This window comes from Colius striatus, chromosome 24, assembly GCF_028858725.1.
Source record: "Colius striatus isolate bColStr4 chromosome 24, bColStr4.1.hap1, whole genome shotgun sequence".
NCBI lineage: Eukaryota > Metazoa > Chordata > Aves > Coliiformes > Coliidae > Colius > Colius striatus.
This window is the reverse complement of record NC_084782.1, coordinates 2,104,772-2,122,402: the sequence shown is the minus strand read 5'-3', so window position 1 is coordinate 2,122,402 and position 17,631 is coordinate 2,104,772. Positions and strand designations below refer to the sequence as shown.

General features: G+C 52.0%; 1 protein-coding gene across 3 annotated transcripts; it reads left to right on the top strand.

The window, feature by feature from the left end:
* Positions 1 to 496: 496 nt before the first annotated feature.
* On the top strand, positions 497 to 16,441 carry FAM76A (family with sequence similarity 76 member A). Of its 3 annotated transcripts, none has more exons than XR_009820370.1 (10): positions 497 to 604; positions 1,901 to 1,965; positions 3,082 to 3,136; positions 3,662 to 3,814; positions 4,639 to 4,796; positions 5,312 to 5,398; positions 6,039 to 6,170; positions 11,438 to 11,573; positions 11,666 to 11,797; positions 12,027 to 12,113. XR_009820370.1 is itself a non-coding variant. In XM_062014734.1 (10 exons), exons 1-10 carry the CDS (start codon positions 524 to 526, stop codon positions 14,580 to 14,582), a joined length of 1,056 nt encoding a protein of 351 aa, XP_061870718.1. In that variant the 5' UTR covers positions 497 to 523; the 3' UTR covers positions 14,583 to 16,441. The 3 variants fall into 3 exon arrangements, 2 of the variants coding, with proteins under 2 accessions (XP_061870718.1, XP_061870719.1); XM_062014734.1 differs by lacking the exon at positions 11,666 to 11,797 and adding an exon at positions 14,496 to 16,441 and having other exon boundaries at positions 12,027 to 12,128; XM_062014735.1 differs by lacking the exons at positions 6,039 to 6,170; positions 11,666 to 11,797 and adding an exon at positions 14,496 to 16,441 and having other exon boundaries at positions 12,027 to 12,128.
* Positions 16,442 to 17,631: the final 1,190 nt, after the last annotated feature.

The following is a 17,631-nucleotide window of genomic DNA, read 5'->3' as shown; positions in this document are numbered from 1 at the left end:
TGGAGCAGTTCTGCAGGGCCCTTCCAGCCCCCCACTCAGTGATCCTCTGTGTGACGCACGCCGCAGCGCTGCAATGCCGCGTGCCCGCCCCTGCAGCTCCCAGCAAGGCCTCGGAGCGGTAAATCCCTTCAGATCACGAAGCTCTGGGCAGCGGCGCTGACGGGCTCCAGCCGCTGCCCCGGCGCCCTCAGCCCCGGCCCCGCCGCCACTTCCGGGTCCCTGACGCAAGGCATTGTGGGTCTGCCCCCCCCCACTGCGGGGGGGGCGTGTTACGTCACCGCCGCGCGCGTGACGTCACCGGTTCCTCTTCCCCAACGCCTGCGGATGGGGGGGGCCAGGAGGCGGCACCGCTCCGCCCCCCCCACCCCCGCCCCTCCGCGGAGTGACGGGCGCTTGGTCCAATGAGAAGCCTCAGATGAGCGAGTGATGCGGCTGCTGGCCAATGAGAGAGGGAGGAGCCGCGGAGGGGGCGTGTTCGAGCGAGCCGCCGGCCTTGGGCTGCGCCTGTCAGCGGGGCGGCGGGATGGCGGCGCTGTACGCTTGCACCAAGTGCCACCAGCGCTTCCCCTTCGAGGCGCTGAGCCAGGGCCAGCAGCTCTGCAAGGTGCGGGGGGAGAGCTGAGGGGAACGGGAGCGGGGGCTGTGTGTGAGGGAGAAGTTGAGGGGTTCTGAGGGGAGGGGGAGCGGGGGCTGTGTGTGAGGGAGACATTGGAGGGTGCTGAGGGGAAGGGGGGGCTGTGTGTGAGGGAGAAGTTGGGGGTTCTGAGGGGAAGGGGGGACTGTGTGTGAGGGAGAAGTTGGGGGTTCTGAGGGGAAGGGGGGGGACTGTGTGTGAGGGAGCTGGTTAGGTTGGGACTGAGGGTGTAAGGGCTGGATGGAGCAGTGTTTATGAGGGAGGATTGACAAGGGGTAGTTTTAAGGGAGTCTGGGAGGTTGAGAGAGAGTGAGAGTAATTGAGGGAGATCAGATGTTTATGGGAAGGTCCTGAGGGCACTTGGAGGGTCTGGGGGTGGCTGTTTGGGGCCTAAGGGTACAAGTTGTGCAGTTGGAGGCAGTGTGGGCTGGGGCCTGATAGGTTTTGAGGGGCTGGGGGCTGTTGGGGGGTATACTGATGGGTTACTTGGAGGAGCTCTTTGTCAGGGGTATTGAAGGCTATTTGGAAGTGCTGGTGGTATTTGGAGGGCATTGGAGAGAGAGTCATTGGGCCATAGGAGAGGAATTGAAGGTGGGTGCTGTTCATGAGGGACGATCTGGGGGGGCACTGAAGGGGCTGTTTGTGAGTGAGGCTGTTAGCAAGGGGAGAGGGTTGGGGCATTTGGGGGAATCACAGGGTATTTGGGAGAGTGTGGGGATGTTTGGTGGAGTCTTATGGTATCCTGAAGGAAGGAGCTGAGTTTTTGGGGGCAGCCTGGTTAGGTAGAGAAGAACAAGATGAGGGATAACATAGGGAGTGAGGGGTGGGAAATAGAGTAGCCTGAGATTGCTAAGGCAGACGGGACGAAGCAGGTCAGTAAAGGGGAACCTCTGAGGCATGGGGTGAGAGGAGAGAGAAGGGCCAGAGGCACCGCAGGCACAGGAAGCTCATAGAGGTCAGAGGTGTGAATAACTGTGACAGGACTCTGTGTCCCTGCCCAGGGAGGTGAGGCCAAGCACCCTGACCCTTGCCTGTGGGTGCTGGGCAGAAATAAGCCTTCGTTATGAATCTCAGTTTACTTGTGGCTCACCTGTGACACATGCCGTTCCTGTGAGCCTTGCCCTGTGCCCTGCCTGTGTGAGAGCAGTGTGACTGGGCAGGGAGGAGGTGTTGGGAACCTGGCAGGGGGGTGGAAGGGGTGTGAGGGCAGTGGGTGATCTGGGATTCTGGGTCGTGGCTTCTCACTGGGAGCTTCTGTCACCGCAGGAGTGTCGGATTGCACATCCCATCGTCAAATGCACCTACTGCAGGACTGAATTCCAGCAGGAAAGGTAAATGCCAGCTCAGCTGGGGAGGCTGGTGTATTCCTTAGAGCAGGTGCTCTGAGAGGAGATAGGAGCACTCTCTGCAACTCCCTGACAGGGAGCTGGTGGTCTGTCTCTGCTCCCAAGTGACAGGGCAAGAGGCAAAGGCCTCAGGTTTCACCAGGGGAGGTTGAGATTGGAGCTGAGGCAGAACTGTTTCCCTGAGAGGGGTGTCAGCCCCAGTGCCAGGCTGCCCAGGGAGCTGGGGGAGTGCCCAGCCCTGGAGGGATCCCAAAGGTGTGGTGCTGAGGACCATGGGTTAGTGGTGGGCTGGGCAGGGTGAGGGGAGGGCTGGGACTGCAGCAGCTTCAAGGGCTTTAACTACTGCATCAATTCTGCACCTGGGGAACTGAAATGAATTCACACCTTTGATGACTGAGCCTTAACCTGTAGATTGTTGGTGTGGAAAAGCTGGGGGACTTTTGGCTTCTCCAAAGATTAGCTGAGGAAGCTGCTGTGCTTCAATTTGCACCTTTTGCTTGGTTTTTATTTTTGGCCAGTGCTCAGATGTCCCTTGCACTGAAGGATCTGGGTGCATCTTCCCACAGGTTTTCCTCTTATCTGATCTCTGATAGCCAAAACATGTTTCCATTGGCTGTGTTTTTGCCATTTCCCATTTTTGCAAGGTATGTAGCTTACAGAGGAAGGCTTGCTTAGGCCAGGAGCTGGAGACAGGCATTGTGTGGCAATAAACATTTCCTGTGTTTGTTGGACAAATACACCTCTGTCCTGACCTGCCTTAACCTCGTCATCCAGGGCAGAGCTCCTGCAGAACCCAGGCTGTCACAAGTGCTGAATCACTCCTGCTGCCAATTAGCTGATGATCAGACTCCCCTGTTTGTAAGGACAAATGGTGTCATCTGAGGATGCCTTAATTAAAAGATACCTCCTAGCAATACCCCTTTTTGGCAAATTATCCTCAACCAGATGGGGATAGAAAATGTGCTTTGATATCAGAGTCCCTGGTGAAGATGAAGACTGTCTCACCACTAGAGACAGAGCCAAAGGGGAGATCCTAACCTCAGAGGTTTCCTTTTCTTTGGGGAAGTGTTAATGGAACAATCCATCTTTTCTTTTCAACAGCAAAACCAACACAATATGCAAGAAGTGTGCTCAGAATGTGAAGCTCTATGGCACAGTAAGTGAGAAGGGCTCCTCCAGCAGCCTCTTCTCCTTTCTTCTTCCTTGTCTTTAATCCTGCTAAATCCCAGAGCAGTTTATAGGCTGGTTCTGTTGTAATGACATGACTGATCCATCATATGTGAGTCCCTCAAGCATGGAACTTTTACCTTTTAGTACGGAAAAGAGCAGTTTCACATCACTTGAGGCCAGAGAATAGCTATATCCAATAGAAGCAAGAGCCTGCTCACCCAAACTGAGATTGCAGCAGGGGTTATACCCTTCTTTCCTTCTTGTCTGAAATCTGAAATAGCAATTGTGATTGTTTCTGGATTGGTGCTATGGATTTCCTAAAGATTCCATAGTACTTGATAAATGATCTGAGTGCTATGGCTTAAACACACCTACCTAGAGACCAGGGCTCCACATCTTCTGGGTCAGCCTGGTGATTAGCTTGGAAAGGGGAAAGAGAAGTTTTGAAGTGGTGGAGGGAAAGGGAAAGAGTGATGTCTTCATGAAGGGAATTGTCCTTCTCTCTTCAAAGCCAAAACCTTGCCAGTACTGCAACATCATAGCAGCATTTATTGGAAACAAGTGCCAACGGTGCACAAACTCTGAGAAGAAGTATGGACCTCCCCACTCCTGTGAGCAGTGCAAGCAGCAGTGTGCCTTTGACCGCAAGGATGACAGAAAGAAGGTCAGTAGCTCTGTAAAAGGAGGCCAAAAAGGGAAACAGGCTGATCATAGCCATCACCTCCCCATCCCCTTCCTGTACTCTCTACCATTTCTGAAGGGAGGATCTCTTGGTTAGAAGGTGTTTGTCTGGAGTTGAGTGTTGCTGTGGGAGTTGTGTTTGGAGCTGTTTAATCTTTGAGCTCCTCTCCTCCTTTGCCAAATCTGGTGAGATGGATCTCTTGAATGTGACGGGCTAGCAAAGGAGAAGGGGCCTCTGGGTGGAACGTGAGGTGCCTGCTCGGTGAGAGGGCTGGGGAATGATGTTTGTGCTGTAGCCTGAGAAGCTGGAAGTGTCATATGTGCCCTGGGAGACTCATTCCATGGCTTCTGCACACCTTTTGCTTAAACCACCTGAGTGCTTCTCAGGAGGTGTGTATTTCTAAGGCCTGCTGCCTGCAGGCTGGAAGCACCTACTGCTTGTTTGAGATGCTGCACTGATAATCCCTGTCCTGCTCCTCATCTTCCTCAAGCAGAGACTCTTGCTGCTTTGGTCTCCCCTGGCATGTACCATTCCCTGGCATTGCCTCAACAGGAATCTCACTAGAGCTGTCCTCTCCTGATTGAATGGGTGCTGTAAGAGGGTCTGTCAGCAAAGCTTGGCAGAGGTTGGTACTACAACAGATGCACTTCTTACCCCTTCCAGGCACTCAAGGGATCCCTTTTGAGTCAGTGCTTGTTCATATGTGATCTGACACCTGCAGGTGCTTCTTGTCTTCTCTCTCTTTCACTTGTGGGCAAGAAACAGGATCGAAACTTATTCCCCTCTCTTTCTTTCTCACCTTCCAGGTGGATGGAAAGCTGCTCTGTTGGTTATGCACACTGTCCTATAAACGAGTCCTCCAGAAGACCAAAGAGCAGTGCAAACACCTGAGCAGCTCCTCCAGGGCAAGCCTGCAAGAGAAGGAACAGTACAGTAGGCTCAGCAGTGGCAGCCACTACAACAGGTAACCCACAGCTGCATTTTTTGGCTCTGGGTTGAGCACACAGGGTGCCTGGCTAAAAAATGTGCCCTTCCTAAAGAAACTGGGGTCTCACTACCTTGGTGATGGCTTTTGGCAGTTGTGTGGTGTTCAGGAGGATCAGGTTATGTCAAACTGTGGTCATTTGCAACCTCCACTGTGCTGGAGTAGACTTGTAGTCTGACAGTGCTTCTTGGTGATTCAGCTTACTGAACTTGTGCACAATTAAAGCTAAGTTGCATTTGTAAAATGGAATGACTGAAATGTAGACTTTGAAGCCTGAGTCCCTCATCTACCTACTAATCTGGCTGAGGCATTGTTTTCAGGTTATTTTTAGTCTCCAGCTACTCTTCAAGGAATGAATTTTTTATCATCCTTTCTTACACTAGGAAATGTTTTAATAGGTTCAAAGTGAGTGGGAATATTTCTCTGCTTCTTAGACTGCAAATCATTCAGGGTCTGACATACAATTTCCTCCTTTTTTTTTTTCCTTCTTCCAGCCAGAAAACCTTATCCACCTCTTCTCTTCAGAATGAAATCCCAAAGAAGAAAGCCAAGTTTGATGCCATATCTGCCAATGGGGACAGGTGAGCCTGTTACATGGGGACGTTGGGGTGGCTGCTATTGTTTGCTAAGTTTATACAAGACAGAGTTCTGTGTGAAGAGCAGGAAGCTCTTAGGCTCCAGCAGGGATCTTGGGTTTTGGGACCTTGAGGGGCTGCATTAGTGGCTTCCCAGAACCTGGCAGGGCAGTGTTATTTGGCATTTAGATGTGGGTTTGAAGAGGAGAGTAATACCCAATGCCTGTAGCTGCTAGAGCAGAATCTGCCTGTTGGCTGAGCTCCCCAGCAGTTAGAAAACTGCAGCCAGATCAGCTTTATCCCTTCTCTGCAGTTACAGGGAGAGGGGGGCCCTTGTCTGTGCCACACAGCTGAGCTCTGCAGGTGTTATGCTTTGGGGGCTGCTCTGATCTGCAGGGTGACAGCCTCAGAGCAGAAGCTCAAGCCCCACCTCCCACTTCCCCTCCTGCCTTCTGGGGGAGGGACAAACAATGAAACCCTTTGCTTGAGAGCATCCGACCTCGTTCTGCTGCCCCACTTTGTGCTGTGTGTGCAGCAGAATGGGAGTCACCAGCAGAGAGAGAGGAGAGATGGCTTATTAGTTTTGGGTTTTTTACAGTCTTGTACATGCACATGTTCATTCCTGCCTTTCCTCTCTGCTTCTCAGCGTTCCTTCCTCTCCCAGGATGCTCTGTCCCCCTACCCAGAGTGCCCTGTCCGCGTTGGCGCAGCGGGCTGCTTCCCAGCAGAGTCTCGGTGCCCACCAGTGTCCTGTTTCTCAAGGCACTGACATCTTGAAGTGAGATCACCTCTTGTTTTCTCCCCTGTTGCCCTCCCTTCCCTGGGAACTGCCTCATATGTGGAAATGAGCCGTCTCCATGGATCTCTGTCCAAATAGCAGGGAATTGGGAGCATGGACCAGAGTGTAGGCTCATTAGTGCCAAAGGGGCTGTTAGAGCCCCTGGTAACTAATTAATCCCTACCTGCCTTGAATGTGTCTGAGATCACTGGGTGCATCTCTGCTCTAGATACTATTGACACCTTCTCAGTGTTTGTTCATCTGTGAGTCTCCAATGGGAAGTAGAGTGTAAATAATGTTGTAGGGCAGTGGTTCCCCCAGAGGGGCCTTACAAGACTGTTCCTCATCTGGACAGTGTTTGCAGTTAATGTGAGGGTTACCTGTAGCCTGGGAGCCACATTTGAGCTTGGACCAGTCAGAATTCTGCCTGCCTTCAGCACTGGTGAAGGCAGAGGGAAGAGGCAGGTTCCTGGTAGAACTGGTACAGGCCATTAGCTTTCCCTCTAGAGAGGCTCCTGCTCACCTGCTGTAGGACAGCACCAGGGATTATCTGCTTGCTAAAGCCTGAGCTGAGACCTAACAACTCATTGTAATACCTTCACCAGCTTCAAAACAGCCAAGAAGCAGAAAGTCAGGTGCTCAGCAGTTGGTTTGCAGAACAGGAAAATGAATTGGAGGAATCCAAGACCTTGGTTTTGCTCTCAGGTCAGGTGCTGTCAGTCTGGCTCCTGCCAAGGCTGTGGCACTTCCTCAGACTTTTTATGATGAATCCCAGTAACAAACTGTGTGTAATTTTAGCAGCTCCTGAAGAGCTCCATCAACATGCTGCAGAAAAGGCAAGCTGCAGCTGCCTTAAATAGACACAGGGTTGCTTTTCTTGACTACACTAATGGTGGTTCATTAAATGTGTTTTTGGAGTTGCTGGGGAGGGTGAACCCCCTCAGAACCAACCTCTCTTGCACTGTTTATTTGAGGATTGTCCACCCTAGAGTCAGCCTGGAGTCTGAGTCACAGCCTGAGTGTGGGGTTGGGGTCTGCTGCAGCACATACCTGTCTCATCTCAGCAGCAGCACAGTCTGGAACGTTGCACAAGCAGCACCTTTGTGCTGCTGTTTGCAGCTGCAACTACTTGGCTACAGCCAAACTTCTGATGCAGCCTTCAAAAGCAAAACATGGCCTTACTTGAGCTTAGTTGACTTTGGCAACACCTCCAGCAGGGTCCAGCTTATCTGGAATCTTTGCTCCTTTTTTGGATAGGATAGGAATTCCTTTACCACATGTTACTGAATTCCCTCTGTGTGTGTTTGGTAACGTGTTGCAGTGGATGCTGCTCTCCATGTGGTGACAGAGCAGTTGTTCAATGGCTAGCACAGGTGATTTCTTCTGGGTAGGCTCTGTGAGGAGCCTTACTGCATATGGAGCAGCTTTTCTCAGCACATCATGGAGCAGGCCTTGCCCTGCTCATCCTGCTGTCCTACCTCTGCTCTTTGGGTTTGTAAGCACCCTGCTGTCACCTGCAGCCCCTGGTACTGCACAGGTCCTGATTTGGGCACCCCTTGGTGTCCCCAGCCTCTTGTGCAAACACTACCAGGAGGGTTTTTACATCACAGATTGTGCAGAGGAACAAGCTGCAGTCCCTTCTCTTGTGATTACAGACAAGGTGCTACACTGTGCTTCTCACAACAGGCAGTGCTTTGGTCACTGCCTGAGCTGGATGGGGAAGGGCAGAGATACTGGAGAATGCTGAGCAGCAAAGCTCATCTCCTTAAGAAGATTCTCATTTGCATAGAAAAATCCTGCTGTAGGCTTCAAGCACAAGGATTTGGGCTGAACTGTGCCTGGGTTTGGTGGTGCTGGAGGCAGTAGAAGTTCACATGCTGGTTCCTCTTTGGATGGATTTTTATGCACAGAAGGGGGATATTTTTGTCAAAGGTGAAACTTGACTGCTGGTTTTGGTCAGCCTGGTCTGTGCCTCTTCATAGTGCCCTGACTTGAATGGCAAAATCTTAAAGCCTGACATTTGTTTTGCCTAATTTCAGCCCTTGCACAGGTGTGGAGTTGAAGGCAGTCATTTTGGTTTCTTTTCCACTCAATAGAGGCAGGCAGGTGTCTTTGGAAAAGCTCCATTTTCCCCTCCTGCCTTTATTTGAGAGCACCAGGAGCTCATCAATTCACTTCTTCAATTAGAGGCATTTTGGGCTGTTCTAATGTGTCCCCCTGACCTCTCCCAGGGGCTGGGATCCTGGGTGTGCAGTTGATTTGTAGAGGAAATGACACTTTTTTTTCCCCAGTTGATGTGTTTTCTTTCTTAATCTGTTTGTTAAAGGAAGGGAGAGACTTGGATCTGACAGTTTTCCTTCTAATTCTGGTGGCTGAGGCTGCTTCTTTAAGACAGGGTTAAAGACAGGGAAACCTTTCATTACTAACTTGTCAGTCTTTTAAAAGAAGAGGAAAAGAAAGCTGCTGCTTCTGTAATTAGCACCTTGACACCTTTGAGAGTGCATTTTGCACCAAATGACAGGAAAATACCTGCCTGTGCTCATGTACTTGATGGGAGGGGGTGCCTGGGCAGGCTGAGCCCACCCTTACCCACTGGTCCTTGCAGAGCCCCAGGGCAGGAGGACCCCCTGGAAGCCCTGGAGTTAGGTAGCCACTCTGCACATGGCTGGTGACCCCTCTGTCCCTTTTCCCCGCTGGGTGGCAGGGCTGGCTGCCACCTCCCCAGCTCCACAGCCAGCTCTGCACCCGGAGCTGCCAAGGAGGGAATTGTCGAGCCGCTCAGGGAAATGCAAACACTCTTTATCACCCCAGGGTATGGCAGGAGGGAAGCTTGCCTGGGCAGAGGAACAGTGTAAGCAGGAGTGTGTTTTTAGCCAGAGGGAAGCAGTGAGGAAGCCTTTTTTCCACTCTGGAGGCTGCTCTTTTTTTTTCCTCCTCCTTTCTTTCTCTCCTCCCCACTGTATTTGCACTGAGTGGGAAATTAAAGGTACTGTTAGGAACATGCACACAGAAGGTGCTGGAGCACCCACCATCATCTTGCAGAGCCTCTACTTGGGGAAACTGTACTTGGGAGCAGTTTAAAAATGGAGCTATTCTGCACTGGGGTGTGTGTTGGATCCAGCTGCACAGGATCCCAGAGTGGTGGGGGTTGGAAGGGCCCTGCACAGCTCCTCCAGCCCAACCCCTGCTAAAGCAGGTTCCCCTGGCTCAGGGGGCACAGGAACGTGTGGAGGTGGGTTTAGAAACGTATTGAGAAGGAGCCTCCACACCCTCCCTGGGCAGCCTGGGCCAGGGCTCCCTCACCTCAGCACCTTATGTTTCCATGTAACTTCTGTGTTCCAGCTCATGTCCATGACCCCTTGTCACTCGCTGGGCACCACAGAACAAAGCCTGGCCCCATCCTCCTGACACCCACCCTTTAGGTGCTGATCAGTGCTGCTGAGGTGCCCCTGAGCTCAGGCTTCTCTTCCCCAGGCTGAACAGCCCCAGGGCTGCAGCCTTTCCTCCTCACACACATGTTCCATCCCCTCAGCATCTTGGTGGCCCTGCACTGGCCTCTCTCCAGCAGTTCCCTGTCCCTTTTGAGCTGGGGAGCCCAGAACTGGACACAGGACTCCAGATGAGGCCTCAGCAGGGCAGAGCAGAGGGGGAGGAGAACATCCCCTGACCTACTGCCTACATTCCTCTTGATGCCCCCCAGGATGCCACTGGCTTCTTGCCCATGAGGACATGTTGCTGCTCATGTTTAGTTTGCTGCCCACATCCTCCCTCGTGGGTTGTGCTGTCAGTGTGTTTTAACCACGCAGGACTCTTCCACTGTCTGCTGCAGTGCTGACTCTGCCAAGCTTTCCCTCCCAGTGCCTCAGGGCTACCCTGGGACTTGCACATCTGTGAAGCTGCTTCTGCTTAGTTTCCCTCTGTAGATCTTCAGCACAGTGGAGGAAAGAGCCTTTCCTTCTGCACATCCTTGCTAACCAGTCAATGCCAAATGTGCTTTTCACTAGAAAAGGGGTCCTTTGCAGCCCCTGGAGCAGCTCCTGTGTGGGTGTGCTCTGCCTCAGCTTGCACAGGGGGAATGGAAGCAGAGGGGTGGCATCTCTGCCAGCAAAAGCAAGGCAGCAGTTCAGGTTCAGACTGTGCCTCCCCCACTCTGCTGCAGCTCCCAGCTTTAGAACTGAATGCAGGCATTAGGACATAATATTGACTTACTCTAAAGGCTTAAAAACCAGTCAAGCTTCAGGTAACCCTGGCTGTTTATCTTTATAGCAGCAGTGCTGTCTGATAACAGCCAGACATGAAGCAATCTCCTAGGTGAAGCTTTGTTGTCTTATTACCATTAAATTTTTATATGGCCATTTCATCCCTGTGTGGCTGGGAGTGTGCTGCCCTTTTAGCACCAAGAGATAAAAAACAGCCTTCCCATGTGGGGTGGTAACGAGCAAAAGGCAAGTGAAGATCAGGTGAGCTCCCTGGGCCTGTGGCTGCAACTCATCCTATCTCACCATCTGAAATAGTGCTGTAGGGCAAGACTCTGCCCAAGTGGCTGAGTGTCTGCTGGGGAGATGGGTGAAAGACCAGTGCAGCAGGGTCATCCATGGCCTGCTCAGCTTTTCAGCTGGTTGCTTGGGTTTAAGAGCACCTGGGGATGTACAAGTGGGGTGTGATAAGCTATTTTTTCTTGGTCTTCCTGGAGTCTTTCCTGCTCTGGTGATGAAGCTTCTTCCTGAACTGCTCTGTCATGGTGGGGTCAAAATGGTCCAGCCTGTTTTTTTACCCCTTTTCCCTGCTGAGGACAGAGCTGACTTTAGTTTAGATGTCTCCCTTTGCTTTGTTTGTTTAACTTGGAGGCTCTTTGTCTCTCACATTCCCTCCTTGCCAGAGTGTTTGTTGACATTTAGTGAAAAGCTTTGCTGTACATCCAAGGACTGCCTGTGAGCAAAGAGATTTGCATAAGGTTTTGTGAGCTCTCCCATTGCTGTCCTCAACTCCTTGGTTTGATAAAGGCTCCCTTGCTGCAGCCACTGGGTGATGGTCACCCCAGCTCGCTGCACAGTGACACAACTCCATGCCTGGTGCCTGTCATACCATGGGTTCCTTGAATTCCATGAGGCATCCATGACAGGGATACAGGGAACACCTGCATTCCAGGAGCATCTGGAGGACATGACATGGTTCCCATTGTCCTTGGAGTGCTGTCTGTGGGAGTTCCCCTGCCTCAGTGGACACAGGGGGTTGTACTGAGAGTCTTTCCGTGTTCTTTGCTGCAGTTTTTCTCCAGACCTCGCCTTGGACTCTCCTGGCACTGACCACTTTGTTATCATTGCCCAGCTGAAGGAGGAGGTGGCTACTTTAAAAAAGATGCTGCACCAGAAAGATCAGATGATTTTGGAAAAGGAGAAGAAGGTACTGTCCTTGGCTTGCTTCCCCACACAGCATGCTGACATGTTCATACCCATCACACTCCAACAGAGTCTGGCTTCCTTTTTACCTCACAGTGAACAAGAGAGTTTCTGGCTGTTTCCAGCCTTCCTCCTTTCCAAAGTTAAAGAGGCTTTCTGGACCCACCCAGGAGATCTCATTTCATAAAAGGTCATTTTCTGACTGCTGTCTGAGACCTCCATGTGAGGGTAAGACTGACAAAACCCACAGAGCTCCTTGCACAATGACAGTCCTGGCTGCTTCTGCTTCTCAGTGATAGACTTCTGGTCTCCTTGTGCTCCCCCAGCCCAGCAGGTTGTTGAACTCATTCAGCCTCACACAACTTCTGCAGAGGCCTTTTCTGTGGCAGGCTGCATCTGGGGTGAAGGCATTAATTTCTTCTTCCAGCTCACTTACTCCTTCCTGGTTTATCTGCAGATCACAGAGCTGAAAGCCGACCTGCAGTACCAGGAGTCGCAGATGAGGGCAAAGATGAACCAGATGGAGAAGACACACAAGGAGGTCATGGAGCAGTTACAGGTGACAGCATTTTCATTTTAATTTGCTGAGCTGTGCTGTACCCAGGAGTGACTGAGGACACTCCTGATCACAACACCCCGTGACCTTATGCACACGCAGTTCTGCTCAAGCCTCTCAGCCCTGTCCTGCTCTGCCAGGCCAATCCTTCCCATCTCTGTGCCAGGCTGCAGTGCATCATCATCCCTATTTACATCTTCCTTGCTGCTTTCTACTCAGGCTCAGACTTGCTGTGTTATGCAGTGCTGTGTTATGTCCCTGATGGACTAGATGGGAACCATCAAACTCATTTTACCTATTGCCAAAATGGGGTTTGAACCTGTTTCTCCAGACTGAGGAGCTTTTGTCAGCTCCCTGCACCATGTAGCTCCTCCTGTGATTTATGTGACCTGAGAGAACAAAGCTCAAGAAACAATTGGCAGTTCCTCTAGTGCTGTGTCTCTGCAGTCCAAATAAAGAAGTCCCTGAGCTGGAGGGAACAGGGAGAGCAGGATTCTTGTCACGGCCATGGAAACACTGGGCAGACTATCAGCATGAATACACTCTGAGCCAGTGAGGGGATGGGGTCAAAGGGGAGCTGGTTACAGGGAAGGAATCAGGCACAGAAGTGAACTTTGCACCCTTTCATTACTCTGGGGTATACAATGATCTAAAGCCCTAGTGATGAGAAATGGGAGGGGGTCTGACAAAAGGCTTATATTGCCCCAGAGAAAACAGCCCCTCCTCCTCCAGCACACACACCCCAGTTCATTATTGGAGTGGAACACAGGTTTGGGAGGCAAGGGCTGCTGGTGCCTTTGAAACCCCTGACACAATGCCCACTCCTGAGGCTGCCTGGAGGCTGGAGTGTCAGTGTCCTGCTCCTTGTGGGCTGGGAGGCACTGGTGGGTTGTGTTTGAGGGATTTTTGACAGCCAGAGCTTCTGTCTCTGTTCTGCTCTGTTGATGCTGCTCTGCCTGGGTCAGCCTGGGGCTGTTTCTCTGTAGCTTTGGGTGGCCTGACTTGCTGTTCTTACCCCATTTCTGAATTGGACAATTTTCCATTAGCACAAACCAGTGTTTTTTGGTGGCCTTGGCCATGAGGTTTTGGGCAAGTGGGAGCTGACCCCACTCCTGGCAGAGGTTTCTCACGGCCCTGCAGCTGCTCCAGGAGCACATCTGCCTCCAGAGCTGTCAGGCACCTTCCTGCAGCCTTAAACTGCCTCCTTTGTGAGAAGAAAGCGGAAGCAGAGCCCTGAGCAGGTTGGAGAGGGGATCTGCCCTGGTGGGAGAGGGGTTTGCATGGCTGTGCTCTTCTGTACCAAGCTCGGGCTGGGACTTTCCCAACCAACTCCTCCTCTCTGGTGTCTGAATGCTTTATTTCAGCTGGTATTGACTTTGAGGCTCTGGAAACTTTCATCACTGATTCCAAAATAAAAGCTCAAATCCTCTCAGTGTATTGTAGGTGCCTTGAAATGTTTTGTATGAGTCACTATTTGAATGTGCTCTTGGTTTTCATTATTCTGGCTTTGACTTTTCCCTCAGGGGAAGCAGGAGTGTCTGTGTTCTCCCAGGCTGCTTTACCCTGTGCAGCCCTGGAGCAGAGGGTTTAATTCCTCCAATAAACATCTGCATGTTCATTTCTTCACTGGAAATGAATGCAGGAAAGCTGTACCTGGCTTCACACAGGTCTCACCCTACACCTATGGCGTGGTTTCCTTTGGAGGCTACAGGAGAGTGAGCTCAGAGGTTGGGTACAAGGGGCTTAGAGAGCTTTGTTCATACCTTGCCAGGACTTTTAATTAGGTGCAAACTATGTTGGTGCTGTGATGGGTGGGGAAAGCTCTGAGCTGGGGGGGAGGGTCAGTGGAGAGCTGAGTCCTGGTGAAGCCTCCCTGGTGCCTGAGGAAACTGAGTTTGAAGCAAAGCTGGAGAACTATGAGCTGCTCCATTCTGCCTTGTTTGATTTAAATGAGAGTGTGAGGCACGAGAAGCTGCTCTCCAGAGTCAGGAGGGGGCTCAAGGCACCCCAGGCCTGTTCTGGTGCTGCTCCCACTGCTGCAGTGTGGTGGCTGCTGAGAGGGGAAGGGGGCAAAGCCATCCCCGCTGCCCTCAGCCCTGTCCTGGGCAGCTTGAACAGCGTCTGTCGCCTTCCCCGGTGGGAGCTGTTGACTTTCAGCCCTCTGCTCAGTGACAGCAGAGGGATGGGAGCAGACAGGGATGGGAAGAGCCCCTTCTAGGTGGTTAGAGATGAGATGCCAGGCTTAAGCTTGTCAGCACCATCTGCCTCCTTTTCCGTCCGCGTGCGGGATCCCAGCAGGTCCTGTCCAGGCAATCCCAAGAGCGAGTGATGATCCGTGCCATTAAATACCCCTTTTCCCTGTGTTTCCAGGCCAAGAACAGAGAACTCCTGAAGCAAGCAGCTGCCCTATCCAAGGGCAAAAAGCCTGAGAAGTCGGGAGCAATAACCTCCCCTTAAAACCCACCCCCCAGCCCGGGAGCTGTTCCCAGCCGTTGTCCCTGTCCCACCGTGCGCTGCCTGGAGCGTGTCTGCTTCCCACCTCTGCCTCACGCTGACCCACGGGGAGAGGTCCCAGCCAGCCCAAACCCTCCCCTGGAGTACCATCTCCTGGAAGAAGTCTTTTTCTTAAGCAGTTCCTACCACTGCCAGCCCTTCCTGTGAGCAGCCAGGCCTCCTTGCTTGCTTGCCAGCTCCTCTGCTGTGAGGCAGCAGCCGTGGCCAGTTGGTATAAGACAAGAGCCGTGGGCGGTGGGAACTTGGTTTGTCTTCAACTCTTCCCTCTTCAAAAGGAAGCTGAGAAATCACCAGCCCAACAGATTTTCCTGGAAGGTTGTGCCACTGCTGAGAAGGGTTGGTCCAGCATTTTTGAAGATGCTTCCCAAATGGGGGCTATGTATTTATCTTGGGAGGTGTTTTTGTTGTTGTTGGTTTGGTTTGGGGCTTTGTTTCTTCTTTTCTATGTCCACTTGGCAAACTGAACCGTGCCTGGGTTTGTGTTTCCTTGTTTTGTTGTGGTAGCTTTTGAGTTGGGAGCCAGAGTGGAATGATACAGACCCAAACCCACCCCATATCCCCCTCCCTGGTGCCCTGGTTACTTGGTGACCTTTGGGGCTTTGATGACTTCTGCAGCTTGGCTGTGGTCAAGCTTCTCTTGCTCCATTTCTTTACACAAGAAGAGTTCCAGGCTTGGATATCCCCTTGGTCCCTAGATCAAGCTCACCCTCTTCTCCCCCTTTCCCTGCCCCATCTCTCCCTTCCAGATGCACAGCTTGGGGCCAGGTTGGCTCCAGGAAAGCGCTTACTCAGGCAGCAACACAAGCCAGGGAGTATTTCTTGGGGCTCTCCAGGGACATTTCTCACTGCTGATTAAAAAAACAGCAGAACAAAAGGGCTACAAAAGTTCCCTGGAACAGGGACTTGCTTCTCCCAGACAGCCCAGGGCCCACAGCCACTGCAGCAGGGCTGCCTGGGCTGGGCTGGGCTCCCTGAGCTCTGCCTCTTGCAGCAAAGACAGGGGAATAAAAGCACTTAAGGGCCAGCAGAGCCCACCTGTGGGCTGGCAGGACACCCCCAGCAGCCCCACAACCAGCCCTGCTCAGGGAGGGGGGAGAAACATCTCAGGGTTTGGAGCCCTCAGGGCAGAGCAGGAGGGGATGGGACCTTAGTGTGGTAGAGGAGAGCTTGTCCTTTGTGAGGCAGGGCCAGCTGCTCTGCCAGGGGGGTTGTTAAGATTTTTAGCTAGAGGTTGGGATTATTCTTCATCTTGGTGTTTTGTTTTGTGTTACTATAAAGGCACTTTTTTTTTGGGGAGGATGGTGACTTCTGGCATGGAAGGAGCAGCGTGCAGCAGCACCAGCCCACTCTGCAGCACCAGCCCACTCTGCCCTGGGGCATTTCCACTCTCTTCTGGTTTTTAAGAGACTTCTGATGTGAAAAAAAAAAACCTTGTTAGAGTTTGGCAGGGTTTGCCAGCAGGAAAACACTCACCTGGTTTTATACTTCACACCTTTCTAGAGAATGAGGTGCATTTGGCAGGGCTGTTTCTTTTTTAAACGGGGATGGGGGGGAGGGAGGGTGTTTGCTTTTTCATATCCCTCAAGACACAGCAAGCCCTGGATGTACCATTAAGGGTTGTTTGGGGTGGGTTTTTTTTAGCTGTGGTAAAGGATCACGCCGTGGAGTAGCTGAGATTGGTAGTGACCACATCGTTCCTTTGTATGTTTGTAATAATGGAGATTTTACATGGGACACTCTGATTTGTACAAAAAAACAACCAACCCAACTCTTGACAACTGTAAAAGTGGTTTTGAAAAGCCTCCCCTGTCTCTGAGACTTTCTGTTTGCCTTAAAGAGGAAGGGAGGGGGAAGGCAACTAAAGGCTGGGACAGATTTCTGGCCTGTCTGGCTGAAGCAGCACAACTGATGCTTTGGGGTCTGGTGTGGATGGGAAGGAGTCGGTGGTTTCTGTTCTTTGCTTGGCTCCCACTTTTGTTTCTCACTGTAAATCCTCCCCTTCGAGCCTGTTGCTAGGATCCTGGTTACCTGGTTACCCCCAGCACCCATCCAGCTCCATCCCACCACAGCTTCCCTCTGTTTTCTTCCCTCCCAAACGCATGAATGAAGACAGAGCCCAGCAAAAATACCATCCTGGCAGGAAACAGAAAGCCAAGAGGAGAAGGGGTGGGTTGTTCTTTTAAGCCCCAGGTGCAAAGGAGGTGAGTAAACATTGGTGTCTCTGAATTCTCTCCCTTTATCTGGAGGAAAAACAACTCTGGGGGTGGGGTGGGAGGGTTTTTTTTGTTAAAGCTCATTTTCCAGCTCCAGCTGCCTGCAGCACAGGCAGCTCTGTGGGAACACCACAAACAGCTTTTCCAGCTCAAAATTCATCGTTCTGGAGTATGTTTCCCCCCCAGCCTGGAGTTGCACACAGAAAACAGCATTTTGCTGGGAGTCAGCACTTGTGACAAATCCCCAGCTTGGCAGTTAAATGCAGGGGGGAAGAAGAGTTTCTGTCCCATCTTTCTCACAGGTGCTGTTCTTCTAGTCTCTTTGGCTTCTGGAGCCTGTGACTGGTGGATTTCAGCCCTGGCCAAGCCAAGAGCCCTGCCCAGGAAGGAGCCACATCCTCCCCTGAGCTCTTGCAGACCGAGCCCTGGGGCTGTACTCTGGGCCCAGGCAGCAGCTGGGTTTGTTCAGTGCATCCTTCACATTGTCTGACCAAGACCCTTCCCCAGCTGAGCACAGCTTCCAGTAGCTCCACATGCCCCCTCCTCAGGCTTCTTTTCAGATGAAGGTACCTGAATCCCAAGCTTTCAGGCTGCCAGGTGAAAGGCCGAGTGAGGTGAGCTGGGCACCTTCTGCCCAAGGCACAGCACAAACTTCCCCCATCCTGGCACATCCACAGGATCTCAAGGGCTGGAAGGGACCTTGAAAGCTCATCCAGTGCAACCCCCTGCCAGATCAGGACCAACTAGAATAAAGCACACAGGGACTCATCCAGCTGGGT

Excerpts from the sequence above, each read along its gene's own strand:
- FAM76A (XM_062014734.1), top strand. The coding sequence starts at position 524 with ATGGCGGCGCTGTACGCTTGCACCAAGTGCCACCAGCGCTTCCCCTTC. Across the intron at positions 11,574-12,026 it reads TTTTGGAAAAGGAGAAGAAG|ATCACAGAGCTGAAAGCCGA; the intron begins GTACTGTCCTTG and ends GTTTATCTGCAG. Across the intron at positions 12,129-14,495 it reads AGGTCATGGAGCAGTTACAG|GCCAAGAACAGAGAACTCCT; the intron begins GTGACAGCATTT and ends CTGTGTTTCCAG.